The 20,495-nt window shown below is 33.5% G+C and overlaps 1 protein-coding gene and 1 long non-coding RNA gene across 2 annotated transcripts; one reads left to right on the top strand and one right to left on the bottom strand.

Annotated features, from left to right (window-relative positions):
* The first annotated feature begins 5,006 nt into the window (after window positions 1-5,006).
* LOC138327931 (uncharacterized) lies at window positions 5,007-7,997 on the top strand. Its single transcript, XR_011209136.1, has 2 exons — window positions 5,007-5,460; window positions 5,836-7,997. It is a non-coding gene; the product is annotated as an uncharacterized lncRNA (long non-coding RNA).
* Window positions 7,998-13,541: 5,544 nt separating this feature from the next.
* Window positions 13,542-20,135, bottom strand: LOC138327928 (cytochrome P450 2J4-like). Its single transcript, XM_069274409.1, has 4 exons — window positions 19,635-20,135; window positions 15,845-16,360; window positions 15,007-15,450; window positions 13,542-14,580 (listed from the first exon to the last, which is right to left on the bottom strand). The coding sequence occupies exons 1-4, from the start codon at window positions 19,981-19,983 to the stop codon at window positions 14,399-14,401; spliced, it is 1,491 nt and encodes a 496-aa protein (XP_069130510.1). The 5' UTR covers window positions 19,984-20,135; the 3' UTR covers window positions 13,542-14,398.
* Between the last annotated feature and the right edge of the window lie 360 nt (window positions 20,136-20,495).

Here is a 20,495-nt window from a genome sequence, read left to right as displayed (position 1 = left end):
CTGAAGAAACGATCACTGAACTGGCACGTGAATCTGCTCATCAAACATATCTTAATGAGACCGAAAGTAATTTGAATTTGATTTTCAGCTCTTGCGAAATTACGTGAACTTCTGCATCTCCCAAACTAAAGTGGATGGCCAGTATATATATATATATATATATATATATATATATATACATATACATAGTTATCACATCGTTCTATTTCTATGTTAAATTTGTTATTTGTGGTTTAGATTTGAGAGGTTTTTATGAGAGTGAGTCTAACAATAATAAATAACACAATAGGAAATATACACCCGTGTATCAAACTTATCCATCACTTTCTAAATAAAAATATAGCATATTTACATAGGTGGAGGCTACATGTATATAATTATACTTTTAAATGAACTATCAAATGCAGGAGAATATCGGTATATAGTATTGTATATATAATACTGTAGGGTATTACAGTGGTTGAATATATATTCTATAGAAATTATTTTCGATTTTACTTTGAATGTATTTTGGCTTTTTATTTGTGATTATTAATTTACTAGCTTTATACCGTTTTTATCTAATTATATGGATTCTTAATAAGATTAATTATAATGTTTCAGAGATTTGTTTTATCAGATTAAGACGATATGGTAAAATTTATTTGAAAAAATTAATATAGGAAAAGTGGCATGTTTTTAGTGTGGAAACTTTCGCTTATATACATATAGCTTTCTTTAAATCTCCGCGTCTATAACTACTATTTCAAATTTAGTAAACAGTACACGATTTAATGTTGAGATCAATGTTGTCATTTATACACTGCGAAGAGTTTATCATGTATACAATAAAGCTTAAACAATACACGCAAAATAAATAGAGGTAACAAGTTTGTTTATTCCATAGACAAACAAACACACATATACGGCTACAGCGTTGTACAGTACATGATACAGGAAGGACACTAAATAATAAACCGTACGTCTTACTGTAATCATTACAACTAAGTATGATATTATTATACATAATTTTATGCAGTGTAAACGTTCTGGTTTGTATGCCTATGTATGTTCAGATGGCTGCATGCATGCAGAAATAACCTAACAATAACTAATGATACTGTAAAAATATGGAAGGAAATCGTAGACCATACCTTGGCTTCATGGTCTGACCGTATGTACTTATTTCACTGAACTGTATATGTAATTACAATGATTTTGTCAGTACTGCCCCAAAATAAATTTCAGCTCTACTTAAATATAAGATCTATGCATTGTAAGTAATATAATTCTCAAAATGTCGGTAACTTTTGGTGGTGAATAGCGTATTAAAAGCACTTCATGATTCGTGAGTATGAAAAACACCGCACATACACCTTTAACTACATGTACAAACAAGCGTTTACAAAACATGTGTTTTTCAATATCTGTTGAATATATCTATCTCGCTTCCAAATTCACGTATGCTGTTGACATGTATCAAATACTGTACATTGTGGTAAAAATAAAATGATTTTTTTTTTAAATTTATTGGTGACAATGAAAAGAGCTTCTCTTCCTTGATTAGTAATGTATTTTGTGTAGTATTCAATTTTCTAATAAAATTCAACACATACTTAAATTCGTTTACTATCTCTATTTAACGATTTTCATATGTCAACTTTCAAAATCGAAAGATAACGATTTTGGTTTTTGAAGCATTAAGTTTCCATTTAAGATTATATAAATATAAAGCATCTAGTGTCTTTTATAACACTTGAGTTTCAGCAATCAGAACAGTATATACATTCTGGTATATTATATATTCTAGTATAATGTATATTATATATAATATAATTTATTTTAAACACATGGTATACCGGTACAATACTGATTAATTGATAGTTATAGAGATGGGAGCTAAAATAACAAGCTCCCATAACTTTCGCGGAGTACGCAGTGTATCACCTTTCGGTTAAAAAATTAGCGAAATAGAATCGAGATGCGACGTCCTGTTATAAATCGTCTCTTAAAATTAAAGTTATGATATCATGTGTAATCGACAACGATTTGTGATTAGTTTGTAAGAATGATCTCCCCTGCACTCGAAAGCCTATAGGCATTTAATTCCTGCACTCTCACGATAACATCATGGCTTTCATTTGAATTCATTGCTTAATATACTGCTATGCATACCTTTTGTATGTTTTGGGGTTTTCTCTGTGTTTTTTGGGTGTCTTGCGGTGTTTTCGGTTAAATCGTTCTGCCGGGCCCTGACACCAGACTTCAATATTATGACAAATAGATGTCTGGTGTATGGCCAAAGCACACTACCATATGAAAATGTGGATTTGCCGACACCGTTTGATATCGGGCCAGGTTATATCTCCTATTCAGGCTGCTAACAATACATGACCTCCGATAAGCTCTTCTTAACTTGGTATTTCAACAAATGAATGATTTGGAGGACTGGATCAATGTAGATGGTAAATAAAGTTGGCAGGAATATTATATAATTAATAGCTCACAGTTTGTGCATTATGCGTAGAAATGTGCGATAATTCATTCATTCGTTTTTCATTTTTTCTGTACACTCTTCAATATTGGAGGAAACAAAGGTAATAATACTGAAACCATGGTTTTTTCGCGGTTCCTTTAATTTCGTAATTTCCAGCTTTGAACTATACACATGGGTGTTATTTTCGCGTAAATTTTAAAAAATTCATAATTTGCCTCACTTGATTCTTGTTTGACTTTACATTCTTAAGAACGATGTACTGTGTGAATCATACAGATTATAATGTTAATTGTCATTTTGGTCCCGTACTTTTATACATGTACAACTAGACGCAGGACTGACTGGCGGTCTTTTATTCTCTTATTACATATTTAGGATTCACGTTTGACCGGGAAAGTTTAATTATCAGACTTTTGTTTTAAAAATGTTCAAGGTATTATCCGTATATTATATATATGTTGATTGTTTTCAAATGCTTAGTGTTTCCCTAAAATCTAGATTACAAAATTGTTTGATATATCAAAATACTCTTCATTTTTCAAAATTAAAATTCGTTCATAGCTGTCGTTAAAGGGACAATTCATTCTAAGAGAACATTAAAATTTGTACATATATCGGAAAAAACCCAGTTCTAATGGAATTTAGATCAGTCGGTTTTACTGTGATGTACCTCAAAAACCCATGGTGGTGACATGTGTGTGAAATTTTCAAACTCGCTCGCTGTCCGCCATTACACATTGTGGTCAAACTTCTTGTATGCCGAACCCTGTCCCTTGCTCGTAGAGTAATGTAACTTTTGTCTATAACTGCTCAAATCGCTATGACAATAGTTTGTTTACCTTATTAGGTGAATTATCTTGCCTCAAAATCATTTTACCACTTTCGCAGTGGTTATGTAGTTCATTTGTTTAAAGTGCGTGACTTTGGCTCGGGTATAGGTACAGCGTCCATATTCTACCTGCTTAATCGTATTGATCAACGATTTGATATTTCAACGATATTAATTAAAATACTTAACAATGACGTGGAATTTGTCAATGTTTAACGTTATTTGTTTCTTAAGAAATATAGAACAATTCATTTATGCCATATCTCACTTCTTGGTTATGTAAAAGAATTAGCCTGAGTGAATTGTCCCTTTAAAACATGTATATATGCTTAATTAGGGATTTCCATACGGATGGAAATCCCTATTGTTTTTGTTCTGTTTTTCCTCTTATTAGGGATTTCCATTTATGGATGGAAATCCGTATTCTTATTGTTCTGTTTTTTCTAATTATTTTTCTTTTTTTTCTTATTTCCACAAATCTTGTTAGCAGCATATCTCACGAACTAAACAAGATACGACGCTCAACTTTTGACACGTTATGTACGTACATAGGTTCTAGAAACCTACGATCGATTTTTTTATAGAAGTGTTCAAGGTCAAGGTCACAGACGTAAAAAACGAAATTTTTCGAACATACTTTAAACGTTCATAACTTCATAACTGTACGCTGTTCAACGTGTGCGTTTCATTATTTAGGTAGATCGCGATATTTAACGTTTTTTTCTTACTACATGTTATCAGAGATTATGTCTAGGTAAAGAGTTCGCTAGAGGGTCAAATGAGGTCAAACAAAGGTCAAAATTGAATTTTACCATAGAACAGTTTTGAAGGGCGCATATGAAAGAACACTATCTCAAGCACATAAAATGACCAATTGCAAGGTCATATGATTCAAAATGGCGGAGATATAGGACATCAAAAATCGAATCTTTTAAAATTTTTATTTGTCCTTGCGGCAGACGTTTCAGCGCCTTTAAACCTGTATGTACAGTGTTGATTTTTCATACCTATGTTGTATAAACTTTTGTCTTTAAAAGCTATGGATTTTAAATGGGTTACATAGAAAAATGGCGGAAATAAAACTCTACATAGTTCATAGGGCCTTTATTATTTAATATAGGATGTTGATTGTTTGTAAATCTACACTTTGGCATACTGTCTGTACAGGGTCTTACTTACAAAGACAACACTTACAAAATGGCGGAAATATAGCCCTCCGAATATAGCGTTTCGTTCATTTTTTAACGTAAATTTTACCGTATTTTATGAAATTTTCAAGAGTAATGTTTTGAATTGGATGTGAAAGAACATGATCTCCGACACATATAATGACCTATTCCAAGGTCATATGATTCAATATAGCGGAGACATGGGAAATCAATTGTCCTCTCGGCGATTTTATTTTATGCGTTGGATGTTGTGTTTGTAGTTGTACGAATGTGATGAGATTACTCTTATTGTACGAGTTATTCCCCATTGGTCGAAGATCTTCATAAGAAAAGGAGAATGAACGTGGAGTTGAAACCAAACAGATGTGTTGTGTTGTGAAGAATCAAGACATGTAGAGCGAGTTCCCCAAACCAACCTCACGTCCATGACACAACTGTAGTTTGGTAAAAGGCTTCAAGTACTACAAGATAGTTTATTCGGGATCTTTTTGTATAGAAGATAAAAAGGTGCAAGAGAGGCGGGGCCAAAAAGTCAAATTAAAATTCAGATTAAAAAGTTATTAAAAAGATCTTATTATTACTTATATCAATACCTGGATGGAAAGCCCGTGTCTTGATCGCGATCAAATCTAAATCCGAGCGAATTTCGCGTAATTAGCATAAATTTCGTTTCGTGAAAATTCTAACGTTTACATTAATAGCAAATATTGTACATACACTATACCGTACACTATAGTGGTTGTTCAACTGACCCGAATGATTAGATCTATATTTAGATTTTAACTACGTCTACCTATATCGAATTACCAACTCCATTGTATCGACGACTTGGTAGATAGTGTAAATAAAGTTGGTAGGGTTAATATGCACAGTATGGACTTCAAGTAGGAGAAAGATCAATCAGGAAGTTCTTCCGTTTTGTTGCAGTGTTTTTGATAGGATTCATCACTGGTACATTATACTGGTGAAAATTGCGCAATAACTCCGTGAATACGTATGTGTGCGTATATGATTTAGTGGCAAATCTCTCTGTTCATCGATGTTGTAACAAGTACATTCCAAATATTGAACTTGATACGTGTTGGTTAATTCGATTAATATGTCACTGTAGATCTTTTATCTTAATTCATCAGCATATCTGAAAGTTCCAATGGAGAAAGTAGTCAAGATAATTCAACCTTTTCTCGTTACACTTAGGTTTGTTCGCATTTTGGTTTTCGACTGATTAATTGTGATAAGTTGTGATGATTGTTTTGAAGTTCTGGTGTTGACATTTCAATTTAAACGCATACTAGTACTGTTTTGAAAGAATCAATACTCAAAATTGATATCCGGTAAAAACATGTATTTACTTTTTTCAGGTGATTGATTACCTGACAATGTACAATGACGTATAAACGTGTCTCTCCTACTTACTATAAAACCACATTGAAGCGTTTCATTTGCTGTATACCTACTTTCTCAGTGTTCATTGGTATGTACTTGATCACTAGAGAACTCCAGAAGTCAAACACTGGGCCAAGAGTCGACAATAGGCCACTATTAGTGTTGGGAATGCTGTCACCATTTAGTCACACCCAGTTCAGAGAGGGACAGAGACATACTTGGATATCTACTATGCTGCGTTTGAATTCTAAACTTCCTTTCAGAATTATCTACAAGTTTCTTATCGATATCCCAACAAACGACACGATTAAAGAAAATAACAAATACAACGACATCGTGTTTCTTAACGCAACACATCAGGGCAGAGCCTTAAAATTCGGTGAAAAATTGTATTTATGGTTTAGATACGTTCACAAAACATACCCTGATGCTTTGCTAGCTGGTAAAGTGGATGATGACGCTTTCCTTTGTGTGCCGCAGATCTTTGTCAGACTCAGTCAGCTGAAGTCACAACGATTGTACTACGGATGGAAACATTCTAAATTTACGAATGACGTTAAAATTGTAAACGTTAAGGAACGCATTGACGAGATGTTTGTAATCCTGGGCAAGGATCTGATAGAACGAATCGCTAAGCGGAGATATTGCACAGGAACGAAATGCAATGCAAATGTGGATTTAGTTGATACCGATTTTGGCGGGACTTCTCTCGGTTCCTGGCTGTCGATATACGACGATATCGACATACACCCAGATAACAAGCGGATAATCCATTTGGTTCGTGGACAAGAGGGGAAAATCGAACGGAATATAAAGCCCGCTTTTTGTTTGAAATATTTAATCCAGCATAAAGCATCAGTGGATGTAATGAGCCGACTTCATGACTACAATAATGTTATACCAGGCTATTCTCCACTAGTAAATATGTCGGTGTCCTGATCATGCTGCTATTCTTAGAAAAAAATTATAGAGAAAGGGTTTGGCAAATCTTTTATCTAAGCATATTAACCTTTGAAAATATAAATACACATCTTTTTATCTTTTCATTCTCTCAATATTTTTGTATAGCTTTTTAATTTATATATTTTTTTCTTTTTAAATTTTGTCTTGATAGAATTTTGCACACATACAAAGATACAAGTACGAGTTCTTCTGGATTTTTTTCTCAATGCATTGAATTATGTGTCCATGTATGGGAACATTCCGTTCTGATATAAACAGATGCCGTAAATACAGAAGCAATCCGACATCACATAAACACATGTACTTGGAGGAACACAATAAATATATTTCGTCGGATGCGCTCATTTAGGAACGCATGTATGAGTACAGAAAGTTTTAGCTGTCTGATGTCTACGGCCATATTACGTTGAAAACATCGGTTTTCGTTCGATCACCGAAGTAAAGCAACGTCAATATAGTCTCCTGTTAATAGAAGCGAGAAAACAAATCTCGTGAGGTGGAATATAACTGGTATTCATCAAGAAAATGGAATAACCTCTATATATTTCATTTTTAAATTACGAAATCGATTATCGATTAATATACCAATTATGCAAGACAAATTTGATTTCAAATTAATCTGCAGAGTATCTAGCAATGGAGATACATGTATGTTAACTACCGATGCGTATCCAATACGCTTGTGTATGTTTTAGATTTGTGGATACACATATTTTTCTACATAATGGCACATTACAAAGTATGAATTGGTGTTAGATTTATTCATTTCATTCAATTCTCGATGTTGAAGGCCTTTAAATATACTATGCATATCACATAGATCTTTTTAAATCGACAAAGTATGAATTGGTGTTAAATTTATTCATTTCATTCAATTCTCGATGTTGAAGGCCTTTAAATATACTATGCATATCACATAGATCTTTTTAAATCCCTAGTATCAATGACGAGGCTGTGAACGATAATAGAAACACCTAAATGGCAGGTGTAGCGTGTTTCAGAAAATATGTCCTGACTTTAAATTAATATAACTTCCTTATGAAAAAAATATATGAGACATTATGGAAGGTTAGTGATAACAACATTTGTTGGAATGCAATACATTTCAGTTAGAATTGCAAAATAAAACATTAATGACGTCACTAAACATCATAATAAACTGGTTATTACATTCGATTTGCATTTGTGTGATACAAATTATTATTTTAATAATAAAAGCTGCACCAAGGAATAAATTTTTATCAAGTAATTGTACCTTAATATTATGTACAGAAACAAGAAATTATTTTTTCTTACATTAATATTGAAGTCTGAATACTTTACAAGAAATACCAGAAGAATAAAGGAGACATTCCAGCAAATTATTGACTAATGTCGAGATGATGTTACTTATATAAGTGACATTACTTTGTATGTAGGATACACACCTTTATTAATTTGTATTGATTTTCATGACTGAATTGTCGATAATCTATACCCTGAACTTTCTGGGTTTGGGTAATATTAAGCTTGAAAGTTGGGACATGCATTGGGAAATACCCTGTACTTAGCATACCCCAATCAGTCGATCAGATTATAATGCAAATACATGTGGCTGCTCTTCTAAGTTAATAGGCTCCCATCTGCCTGGTCAAGTAGGGAAATCTGGGACATTTTCAATATGGTTTTGGGGAGTTGAAAATGTGTCCCGAGTCCTTCGAAACATGGTTTGAAAATCAGTTTCAGTATAACTGTGAACAACCTCATCTACATAACCCCTGATTCGTGACCCTTCCCCTTCTGTGGAAAAACGAAAGACATGTAGTTGACCAATATTTTTATTTTGGAGCATGAGCATTGAATGTTTAAACTAAACATATTATAGCGGCAGTAAACGGCATCAGTTGGCGTGAGTTTCGTGATGTCATAATCACAGGAAGGTGGGACTAATCGACAGTAAATTGTATTTTACCAATGTCGTTTTGGAATCTCAAAACCCCCGTATTGTCATTATTGTATGATTGTAGCATACTTTATATGTTAAAATTACGGAATAGCAGGAATGGGATTTTTAAGTAGATGTTTAAACTGATTAAAATACAAATATTCAGATCACCCACTTGAGGACACTTAACTTTTATAGAAATCATCGACAAAAGAGGTTGAATATAAAATCTCAGATCTTATAAATAAGCTATATTTAATTAGTTTTGAGTAATAAGAATCAGTTCGCGGTCAAAGAAATAAATATAGATACCCTACTTATTTTAATCAGCTTTTTCCTTAGATAGAACCACCAGAAAGATATCATTTATTGATTAATGTCATAGTGGTATTAGTAGAGTTAGGAGATCGCTATCTCCATCAGCTGGTGTGTGTAGTAATCTTCATCACGCGGGAATAAGATAAAATGATATCTGCAGCCTTCATCTATATTCGTCATGATACATATATAATATATCTAAAGCTGATCATATTAGAAATAATTGAACAGGGGACCCTGCATTAGGTTGGTGTCGTACATGTAACATCGTCTTGGGCCATCGATATACTCTTAGTTTTAATTTTAGTTTCAGAAAAGTAGCGTACCTTCGGAGTAGTGACATGTTTATAAAAGATACATTCTTTAACATTGCATGAATTAATACTTTGAATTTGAGGAATATCTTAAGCGTATCTTATACTTGTATAGGCCTTCGTAGTGTATAGGTTTTCAAAAAGTTATTAAACTTTTACCATGAAAGGACCTATTTAAATTATCTGATGACTAAAACTAAAGATACAACTTAATATCAATTAAAACAAGCCAAACGGTGTACATATTGTAGACAAAATATGTTTAAGAAATCAAATAGAGGTAACAGATAATCATTTTTATAGCCTTCAAGAAACCTATACACTACTTATATAGCATTTCAAACAACAAAAACACATTAAAACTACAAGTGTCAAGGTTTTCTTACTTCAAAACCCTTTATTTATACAACTTCATTATTAAAATTGTTCTGTTGCTAAAAAGGAGTTAAGATTATTATACTTTATGAATAATACTGATAAACATTTTCAATAAAAATGTGTACTTATTATTTCTTATTAATTCATACTACTGGAAATTCAAAATTCATGTTTAGTCATAGCATTAGACTAACTTATCTTTTTATTCATTTGTTATCTGTGTATTTCAACTGTATTTCAAGATGTCATTAAAACATAGTAACATGTACATTGTAATCTTCTCCAATTGTTAAAAAAAGAAAAAGATCTTGGGAACTGACTGCGACTTATTCATCAATTGTCCGAAAAATCAGTCACATATTATTTCCCAGACGACAGCACTGGTATCAGTCACATATTATTTTCCAGATGACCGCACGGGCATCAGCCACATATTATTTCCCAGACGACAGCACGGGTATCAGACACATATTATTTCCCAGACGAAAGCATGGGTATCAGTCACATATTATTTCCTAAACGACAGCACGAGTATCAGTCACATATTATTTCCCAGAAGACAGCACGAGTATCAGTCACATATTATTTCCCAGACGACAGCACGGGTATCAGTCACATATTATTTCCCAGATGACAGCAAGGGTATCAGTCACATATTATTTCCCAGACGACAGCACGAGTATCAGTCACATATTATTTCCCAGACAGTCACATTTATTTCCCAGACACAGGTATCAGTCACATATTTATTTCCCAGAGACAGCACGAGTATCAGTCACATATTATTTCCCAGAGACAGCAAGTATCAGTCACATATTATTTCCCAAAGACAGCAGGTATCAGTCACATATTATTTCCCAGACGACAGCAAGGGTATCAGTCACATATTATTTCGCAGACGACAGCAAGGGTATCAGTCACATATTATTTCCCAGAAGACAGCACGGGCATCAGTCACATTTCATTTCCCAAAATACTTCGAATTGTAAATCATTTAATTTTACATTTACAAAGTTGTCCCGTTTACTTATAACTAACATATGACTGTTTAAAAAATCCATTCATTTTATATGCTATAAGAGAAATATAGACAGTGTGTTATTGAATAATATGAAGGTGATATCGGTGACATTTAGAACTTTGCGGGTAATAAATTGAGTTGTTGCTCTGAAAAAAAACCCTGAATATTGCATAGCTGCAGTCGTTATCTTTTAGTATTCATGCAAATCCAGTGGAAAAGTCTCGCACTTCACGCGAGCATGACACCACATACACCACATACACGGAAGGCCGTCCTCATATGACCTTGGCTATTAATAGGACGTAAAAGCAAACAAAAGAACCTGGTTGTGCATAATGCACCAATAATAGCAGAAGTGTGTTACCATATAGTTCTAAACTTTGACAATCCTAAAGGGAGATTTCTCTTTTGGTTATAGATATTTTTGAATTTTAATATCATAGAGTTGTATTTACTTATGCTCATTTTATTAGATAGTAGATAGACAAAAAATGATAAAATAAGGAATATTTGGCGATCTTGAAATTATTTGACAACCAATGCGTATGTGCTATTGTTCAGTTATAATTACAGTATTTTTTCAACCATTATATATGTTGTTTGTTTATTCAGCAAAACAGGAAAAATTTCACATTCAAGTCGTCGAATGCCTTCTGTAAATGTTAAAATTCGAAATCTGAAGAAACGATCACTGAAATGGCACGTGAAACTGCTCATCAAAACTATCTTAATGAGACCGAAAAGGAAACGATATAAGAAAACACTCTGAGTCGTCCTGTCTTCATTTAGTCAAGACATTTGAATTAATCATGTATTCACGTATTTCTGCAGCTGAAAGATTAGCGAGTTCATCCTTTCGTTGACATCAGGTGCCTTTATAACTACATGTATCATCGCTGCAATGGAAACACTGTTTAAGAGTTATGAGTTTCTTACATATTGTCTTTACTGCCCTTTTTTACCACTTTGACAAAGGAATGTTCTGATTGTACCTCATACAGATACGTTATGTCTCATTGGTAAGGGTTTTCAAGTGCCTCAAATCTATTTTGCTTTATATTTATGTAACAAACATTTCATACAAAGATGTTGCAAGAAAAAAATTAATTGATGTGTGAAAAATATAGACAAATACAATATTATAAGAATAACCAGAGTATTCAGGAACAGAAATAAGTATTGATATAGCGTGTAGAATTTACGCTTTACCCGTATCAGTGACTTTGATAAACGGAGAGACAAATCACTTCAGTAACTGTGGATGTGATCTTTACATTCAAAGTTCGAACTGTGATCGAGATCCTTTCCAACATTTTCTATAAAACGCCACCTATGTCGCTTCCTTAGCTAATAAAAAGAATGATACTTACTATTCGAAATATAAGGCGTTTTATATCAGTAAAAAGGACAGGTTTGTAACAGTATTTAACAAAATTACAATTTACATATTTTCAGTAAGTAAAATGTAACAGATAGCCCTGTTGTCGAAAATAGTTAATTTGCGAAGTGTTTGCATCTGAGCAAAGACAATATTTAGGAACTTCTTTCAGTCTCTAACATCATGCTGTCTTTGAGACACGGTGTGTTTAGAAGATGTATTGCTTTTATGATATGATTTCGGCAAATATTTATCTTGAAGCGGGAGTTTCTTCGTGGTTTGTGTGTGTCATATATCACTTCCAGTAACGTAAGTTGTCCCCATTGATTTTGTGAAAAACAATTAATAATGAATACAACAAACACACATGTATTTAATTTGGTGAAATAAATTATATTAAGTTATAAAAATCACAGAAGCCATGGTTATATATCACAGATTGTCGTAGAAAACATAGATTGTGGTATTATTCAAATATTACATAAAAACACAATATAAATATCTATAAAGCAATAAACAATCTAACTACAATGTCTAAGCATATACGAGTAACCTCCCTTATCTATCTATATCTAAAATTTACAATCAGCATTATTAATTACTTTAAAAAAGCATTGTTAATTATTGTTATAAGTAAACAAATGTGTTAATGAAATAATGGATGTACACTTTCATTGAAATTAACTTTCCTATTTAGAAAATACCAAATAATCACACACTTGATAATGCAACAAAAGGAGAACTCGAAGCTTCTTTGAAACAAAGCTCTTGCTTCTTAAATTTCTCCTTTTCTATTTAACACGCCTTATAAAATAAAACTGATTTCAATCTAGAAATAGCTATAATACATTGAAGCCATCGCATCATCAATTGTCAGATATCATCATAATAACCCTCGCTATTAAAGTGAATAGTCGGGCAAAGAAAACCAGTCTAAATGCGTTCATTGGCCTTCCAAAAGTTCTCACATATTAATACGACGGTCAAGTTCTGCTTAGTTTCCCAGTTTTGACCATTAAAGTAAAGAAAAGTTGAAAGCATTGAAAGCGAGGCTGCGTGGAAATGTAACCACGGACATAGTGAGCCGGGAGAACGTTTTAGAATTTCCATACCTTAAATCAATTTCTTCGTACGCAGACAGATTTTGACGAGAGATTTTATTTTTCCATTTCATAAGAAATTATACTGGATACATTCACACCATTTTTACCAACTTTAGCTATCCTTGCCCGACTGTTCACTTTAAAATTAATATTAACCGCTTTCACTTTAAAATTAATATTAACCGCTATTTTAGTATACGGTAATTTCGACAGATTTGCGAAAGCATAAATCGTGAGCTGTTTAAAGCATTTCTCCATTTACATATTTGATTTTTTTTTAAAAAATTATTCCCGATAATTTGAATTCGAGTTTCAGCTCCTGCGCAATTACGTGAACTTTTGTATCACCCAAACTAAAGTGGATAACCAGTATTTGTGGTTTTAAGGTGAGCGGTTATGATAAATGAACAACGTGGTCTTACAATAATGTCAAAACAATAGGAAATATACCAACGTGTACCAGCCTTACTCCATCACTTTTCTCAACAAAAAATATAGCAAAATTTTAAGGTAGAGGCCACATGTATAAATTATATAGTTGATTAACTTTTAAGTGAACTATCAAATACAGGAGAATATCGGTATATATATAATTGTACTTTTAGCGTTCTGCCGAACAGCATGGATACATTTTTGGAGATCCGACCTTCGGCTGCCACTTGCCGAAGGGTAAATTGCGCTTCATTGTGCTATATAGTTTAATATTTGTCTACTTTGTCCCGCATTACTGTTCGTGTCCTATTATGTAATCGTGTTCGTTTTGTATGTCTTGATAAAGGGGCAGATCGCCTCGAAAATTTGACAATTTTGTTTTGTCCACACGGTTGGAATTACTTCCTTGTCCCATATTTACCATTTGAAGTAATTCGTATCCAACAGACTTACGTTTGATTGGATCCCGTGTCATCTGGAAAATCCTGTTGATATTACTTCTTTGACCGGTATATATTATTGTATATATAATACTGTAGAGTGTTATTTTGGACTGAAGAAGGCCCTTCAGTGGTTGAATATACTGTATGTATTCCATAGAAATGATTTTCGATTTTACTTTTAATTTATTTTGGCTTTTTATTTCGCATTATTAATTTACTAGCTTTATATCGCTTTTATCTCATTATCATACTGTAGGTTCTACTTTAATGAAGTTTTACAGCACGAAACCTGTACGCCTTCGGAGTCCTTGATAGTCCTACGATTCCTTCAAGTGAAGGGAGACGCTCAGGGTTTTCAGGTATAAACTCGAATCTCTGTATCATTGCTGTTATAAATAGAAACATCTCTATCTTCGCCAGAGACTGCCCAAGGCACATTCGTCTCCCTGAAACAAAATCATACATGAAAAATCTAAGGTAACAAAATGTTTGTTTTATGTGACCTAGAAAGTGACTAAACATTGGTTATACATTGTACACTGTACAAGTAATATAAAGTTATTCGATTTTATTGTACTGTAATTGTAAAAGTGTTATGTGCTCTTGGACTAGTTTACTATCCTTTTAGATGTACTTTCAGTTTGTTTCCGATTTTCATAGTTTTCTTAAACATGATGTTACATACATCAATAAACAATTAATATGACTTTTTAATAATATTACATATCGCATTTTAAGGAATAAAATCCTAGCAATTTATCATCAGCTTTCTCATTGACCACATTGTATGTTTATTAGTTATTTGTCTGTTGCACCTCAGTAAATATTTCTATAATATGTTTATTTTTCTTTGTAATATTCAGCATATTTACCCAGAGAAAAAGCAATGGCCATTGTTTTCTGTCCGATAACATTTCCGTCATTTCCAAGAAATCTCTCGGGATCAAACATCTTTGGTTCTTTGAATAGCTCCGCGTCACTCAAAACAGAGTCGAGATTTGGAATGATAACGGACCCTTTCGGAATCACCATTCCACGGAAAGGTATGTCCGTTCTGGCTCCATGACCAACGGAGAGAGGAGCAATGTTTCCCATCCGGAGAACCTCCATAATGAACGCTTCGTAATAGGGCATGTTCGGTTTGTCATCGAGGGACGGTAGTCTGGAAGTTCCGACCACGGATTCGATTTCCAGACGAAGTTTGTCTTGGACAGGCTTGTTGTGGAGAAGATATAGTATGGACCACCGTATCATGGCGGAGATTGTTTCAGTTCCCGCCGAAAATAAATCCTTGATCGCCGCTGCCAAGTTATTGTCTGTCAACATGTAAAGGGACATAAACATCACATTACAGTCGATTGTAGAACCATTAATTGTGTAATGAAACAATAGGCCTCCTAAGATTTTATTGTAGGCTAATTCATCTCTACCATAATTGGATGTATAAACCATGCGCTCATTCATCCATATCATTTTATAATAGACTGCTTATATCTCTGAGGTAGAAAAGTTCAATAAGTTTTCAGGAGTGAATGAGTTAAGTTATTGTTAAATATGCAAAGTTGTAGTTGTGTTCTAATCTTTCTTCATAGTTTCAGAAATAACGAATTCAACATTAAATAATACGTGTGATTGTTCTACAAAATCCGTGCTAGACAAGAAAGAGTATTTAACTTATGTTGAGCATTCGTTGGAAAGAGATCTGAATACCTTCAAATATAGGATGGTCTTGACCATATTTCTTCTGCTGTTGGATAAAGGCATCTATAAAATCTCGAGGATTGTTTTCGTCAAATGATTCGCGATGTTCAGCTATTTGATCGTTCGCAAACTCTTTAATCTGATCTCCATTCCTGTGAAACTTCTTGATGCTGAAAAAGTCACCAGGCAAGTACCGTAGCCATGGTAACTGTCGTATCGCCCCGTTGACAGAATTCAACCGGAAGTTCTCGTTCAGCAGTGCTGTGAGATGTTTGAATTTTTTATCACTATAGTTGTATCTGCTCCCAAAAGCAATACTGCATATTATGTTAGATACGGCAATATGGGTAAGTTCCTTAGCGTCGTAAGGTTGTCCCTTTTGGCCCTCTATGACGTCTAGATATTCTGTGACCTCTTCTTTCACTTTTGTTTCTAGGATTTTTCTCCCAAATCCAAATCCCCGAAGTGTCATGAGGGAGAAAGTTCTGGTCTGTTTCCAGTGGTCGCCGGACGAAGCTCCAATACCTTAAATAAAAGGGGACAAATGTATGAAATATTATTTCTTTCAATTTAATTTGTTAATGAACGGATGATCCCAATAGTGAACATAATAGCTACTTTCACTTTCCATGAGTTATTGTGTATGTCATCTTCATAGTGGTTTCTTTCCGTGACCTCAATCCCATTGTATATGCACTCTCCTTCTATTAGTTATAATGTCACAGCGTGATCTCTTTTGTTATTCAACTATTTCTTTGCACTAAAGTGTTTTTCAATTGCATAACTAGAAGATCATCGTGTACACCAATACTCAGAAAGATAATTTATTTAGCAATGATCGAACAAAGACAGTTGTGAATTGCATAGTTACATTACTACACGTACATTGGAAATCTACGCTTGGTTAATTCAAACATACATCCCACGATTCCTGGTATAAGATGTTGTCTGGAATGAGTCATGTACATTTAGCATTGTATTATACAAAGTAGTAGCATACTGTCGACACAAATATGATGTCGGTCATGCTATCATAGGAATCCTATCGACCATATACTACCATTTAGAGTTTAAAGTTTTGTTTCTCTAATGTATTTAAGCTAATTTTACCTATCCTAAAATAAAAGGAATATTTATAGCTATAGCTCAACAAAACAGCGACGAGTAATTTCAATTCTTAAAACAGTATAATAGAAAAGGAGTCTGCATTAGCAATGTCCCTCATGTGGCTTTAAAAACAAAACACATGGGATATTTTATGATACATTTTGCATAATGCTTGAAAAGTAATTTACAGTAAAGTACATGAAAGGTATCGAAAGCTATATGTATTTGAATGAATTATAACTTGAAAGCCACATTAAACAACAAGTTTAATGAAATGTCCATACCTGTTGATACTGTATAACATGAAATATGTGTTGTTTTCGTGAACAACGAAAACATTGAAAGTACTGTGGCATCACCTAACCAAGATTTCTATCCCTGAACCATGTTTGGAAGTTATAACTCGTGAAAGACAGTACCAATCATGGTCAATAGCAGTTATTACACAGTACAGAGGCCAAAATTAGATTGTCAGTATGGCTGAGGATACTTGAAGACAATTACAAATATGTACGTCCACTCAAGTTTGTAGCGTTGTTTAATTGTTCCCATGGATCTTTTGATGTAGTCATGCAAGTTTGTAAGTATAATATCTTTTGGTATATCTAACACTATTGAGAATATGTTAGTGATTGGGCATGGTGCTATCTAAATAACTAAATATGAAAGTATAACTGTGTGTTACAGTTACTTTACACACCTATTATCGGGATAATAACACCCACGAAACTATACATATAATCTTATAAGTAAAACAAAACAAAAACAAATTATAAATAATTATATAAATAAGAGAATTTAAGTATTTTGGTTTTTCTAAATCATGCAATCAAAAATGGATAGAACACCAGTTAATTATAGATAATAAAACATAAAACGAATGCCTTTAAATATATTTTCGGCGAACATGTCTTAAGTGTATAGATAACTAGATCATTAAACATCCCCTGAAGAGCAGCGGTAGATGAGAAAGTGCTAGGGATTGAAGATTTTTTTTCTTCTTTTTTTTTTGTATTCTAATTCCATCAGAAGAATATTCTACATTTGTTTATTCTAGCTGATTAGGTATATAAAAATATATTACTTTAAATAGGACAAAGCAAAACTGTCTGAATTCAAACTGAAAGTTAATTACGCAGTACAATAAATCTTTATATAGTAATTCGGCAAATATACATGTAAGTCATAAAATGATATTCACAACTTTAAATCAGACAATCAAGATGTCTGGAATAACCGACCGTTATATAGTAGAATTATAAATAGATCTTCGACGAAATAACAAATAAAGGCTGTCTAAGTTATATGCTGTAAAACGATTTATTTTCCCGTGCGATGTATCTAAGCGAATTTCGTGATCAATCTAAATACGCAAATTAATATCTTACTACGATTTATAGATGTTTCAATTCAATAATATTCATCGACACAATATAAATCTCCATGAACCATGAAAGTTATTAACCGGAAACGTAAGTTGTTTTACAGTAGATAACTATGTAAACACGAGTGTTCTATGGCGGAGATACAATTTGCTGATGTACCTATTGTTTCCTTAAAGGAAGTAAGTTGAGGTCATTCTTTCTTCCTGTTCATGTTTACGTTATACGTATCAGATGCAATTTACGGCCATACAATTACGAAATAGATTAAAGCACTACTACACTTACGAAGGTTAATTGCTAAGTTTTGAGTCTCATATATGTACATGTACTTATATATACGAGAAAGTAAGAATAGGAATTTTAGATTTTGTCCATTTTGTAAAAGCCACCTTTCTTGTTTAATTTAGAGTATACCCTTGTCAAAATACACTGATCAAATGACACTATTGGCAAATGGGCAGGAAATGCCAACTATCCTACATCAATACATATATTATAATGAAGTCCGTAGTACAGTAAAACTTGTCTAATCCGACAACATAGGAGAGTGACTCTTTTGGTCAGATTAGACAGATTGTTGGAAAATACAAGTATTACTGTTGATTATTGACGTTCACGGAAATACGGTATAGTATAGGATTTGACAAAATGTTGTAAAAGTCATGTGTCGAATTAGACAGGTTTCATTGAATATGAAAGAGAGCCAACATTCAGAGAAATAAGCAAAAAAAAAAACTAATGAATAACCAATGCAACATATCCCTCTTTAGTCTGTTGACTTAGCGAAATTATATCTATAATTTGAGGAAGAGTTAAAGAACATTTTTTTTGTTTGATTAGTTTAACGTCCTATTAACAGCCAGGGTCATTTAAGGACGTGCCAGGTTTGTTTGTGGAGGAAAGCTGGAGTACCCGGAGAAAAACCACCGACCAGCGGCCAGTACCTAGCAACTGCCCCACATGGGATTCGAACTCGCGACCCAGAGGTGGAGGGCATGTGGTAATATGTCGGTACATCTTAACCACTCGGCCACCACGGCCCCAATTATAGAACAAACTAGATATAGTAAAGCATTTGCGTTTAATGAGTGTGGAGATATAATACACATATCACTACTATATTCATAATTAAGGCAATGAAAAATGTGTAATGCTCATTCATTACCTACATGTACACAGTTTTCCAATGAAAAAAAAAATCACGTTTAACTGTACAATACAAAACATATTAGTGTTAAGCCTAAAAATATGGTTTCTTGATATTATGTACGTGACATTCTGCATTGATACACAAAATATATGCTTACCTTTGCCACGTAAATAATCTTGTACAGCCAAATTATCGGGTCTGTCAGAGAATTTGTCTGCATTTTTCACAAAAGCTTCGTTGAGAGCATCAAGGCCATTTATTACAACGTTGAACGTTGATCCTATCTGGATGCTAAAAACATCCCCGTATTTCGCTCGGAGTGTACGGAAGATGTCCAATGGGTTTCCCCTCCCCATCAGTGGCATGCTCCCCACCACGGGGTAGCCAGTGGGACCTGGGGGAACATTGGAAGGAGACTGAAGCAGCCGAATGGCCAGTAAAGTTAAAAGCAAAACGACAATAGCAACTGTTATATCATCCAGCCCAGAGATCCAGTCGATGTTCATTTTGTCCACGTTCTTGAACGTTGTATAATCCTAAATAATCTAAGAAAATGTCTCGAGATGCTATATCAGTAAATGAGTCACTTTTTTATATGCTTAAAACGAAAGTAAACGTTCCCATGGTTTTCCCGTATGCGTGTTGATCTATCTGCACGTGTAGCACTGCTCAATCAATAGACGCCTACTTTTTAGCTCAAGTGTATTCTAACTATAGTTTCCGGAACTTCCAGGAAATCGGCTCTTTTTCGGACAGAAATGACATAATGGTCAGATATGAATGTACCACTTTATTAAAATTACACAATAAAAAAAGAACATATTGACGCTTCATTCTTAACATTAACTAACAGTATTATTTTAATCTGTGATGATTGTCATATTAATCGATATCACCTATAAAAGATAATAGATATGGAATGGATGAACATTAATGTAGAATGGAAAATATGACGGATTGAAATACTACAAATACAGATTCTGGGTTACAGTGATGAACATATTGATTACTCATATCT

The sequence above is a fragment of the Argopecten irradians genome, chromosome 7, assembly GCF_041381155.1.
Source record: "Argopecten irradians isolate NY chromosome 7, Ai_NY, whole genome shotgun sequence".
Lineage (NCBI taxonomy): Eukaryota > Metazoa > Mollusca > Bivalvia > Pectinida > Pectinidae > Argopecten > Argopecten irradians.
Note: the sequence above shows the minus strand (reverse complement) of the source record. Positions and strands in the feature narration are given on the sequence as shown.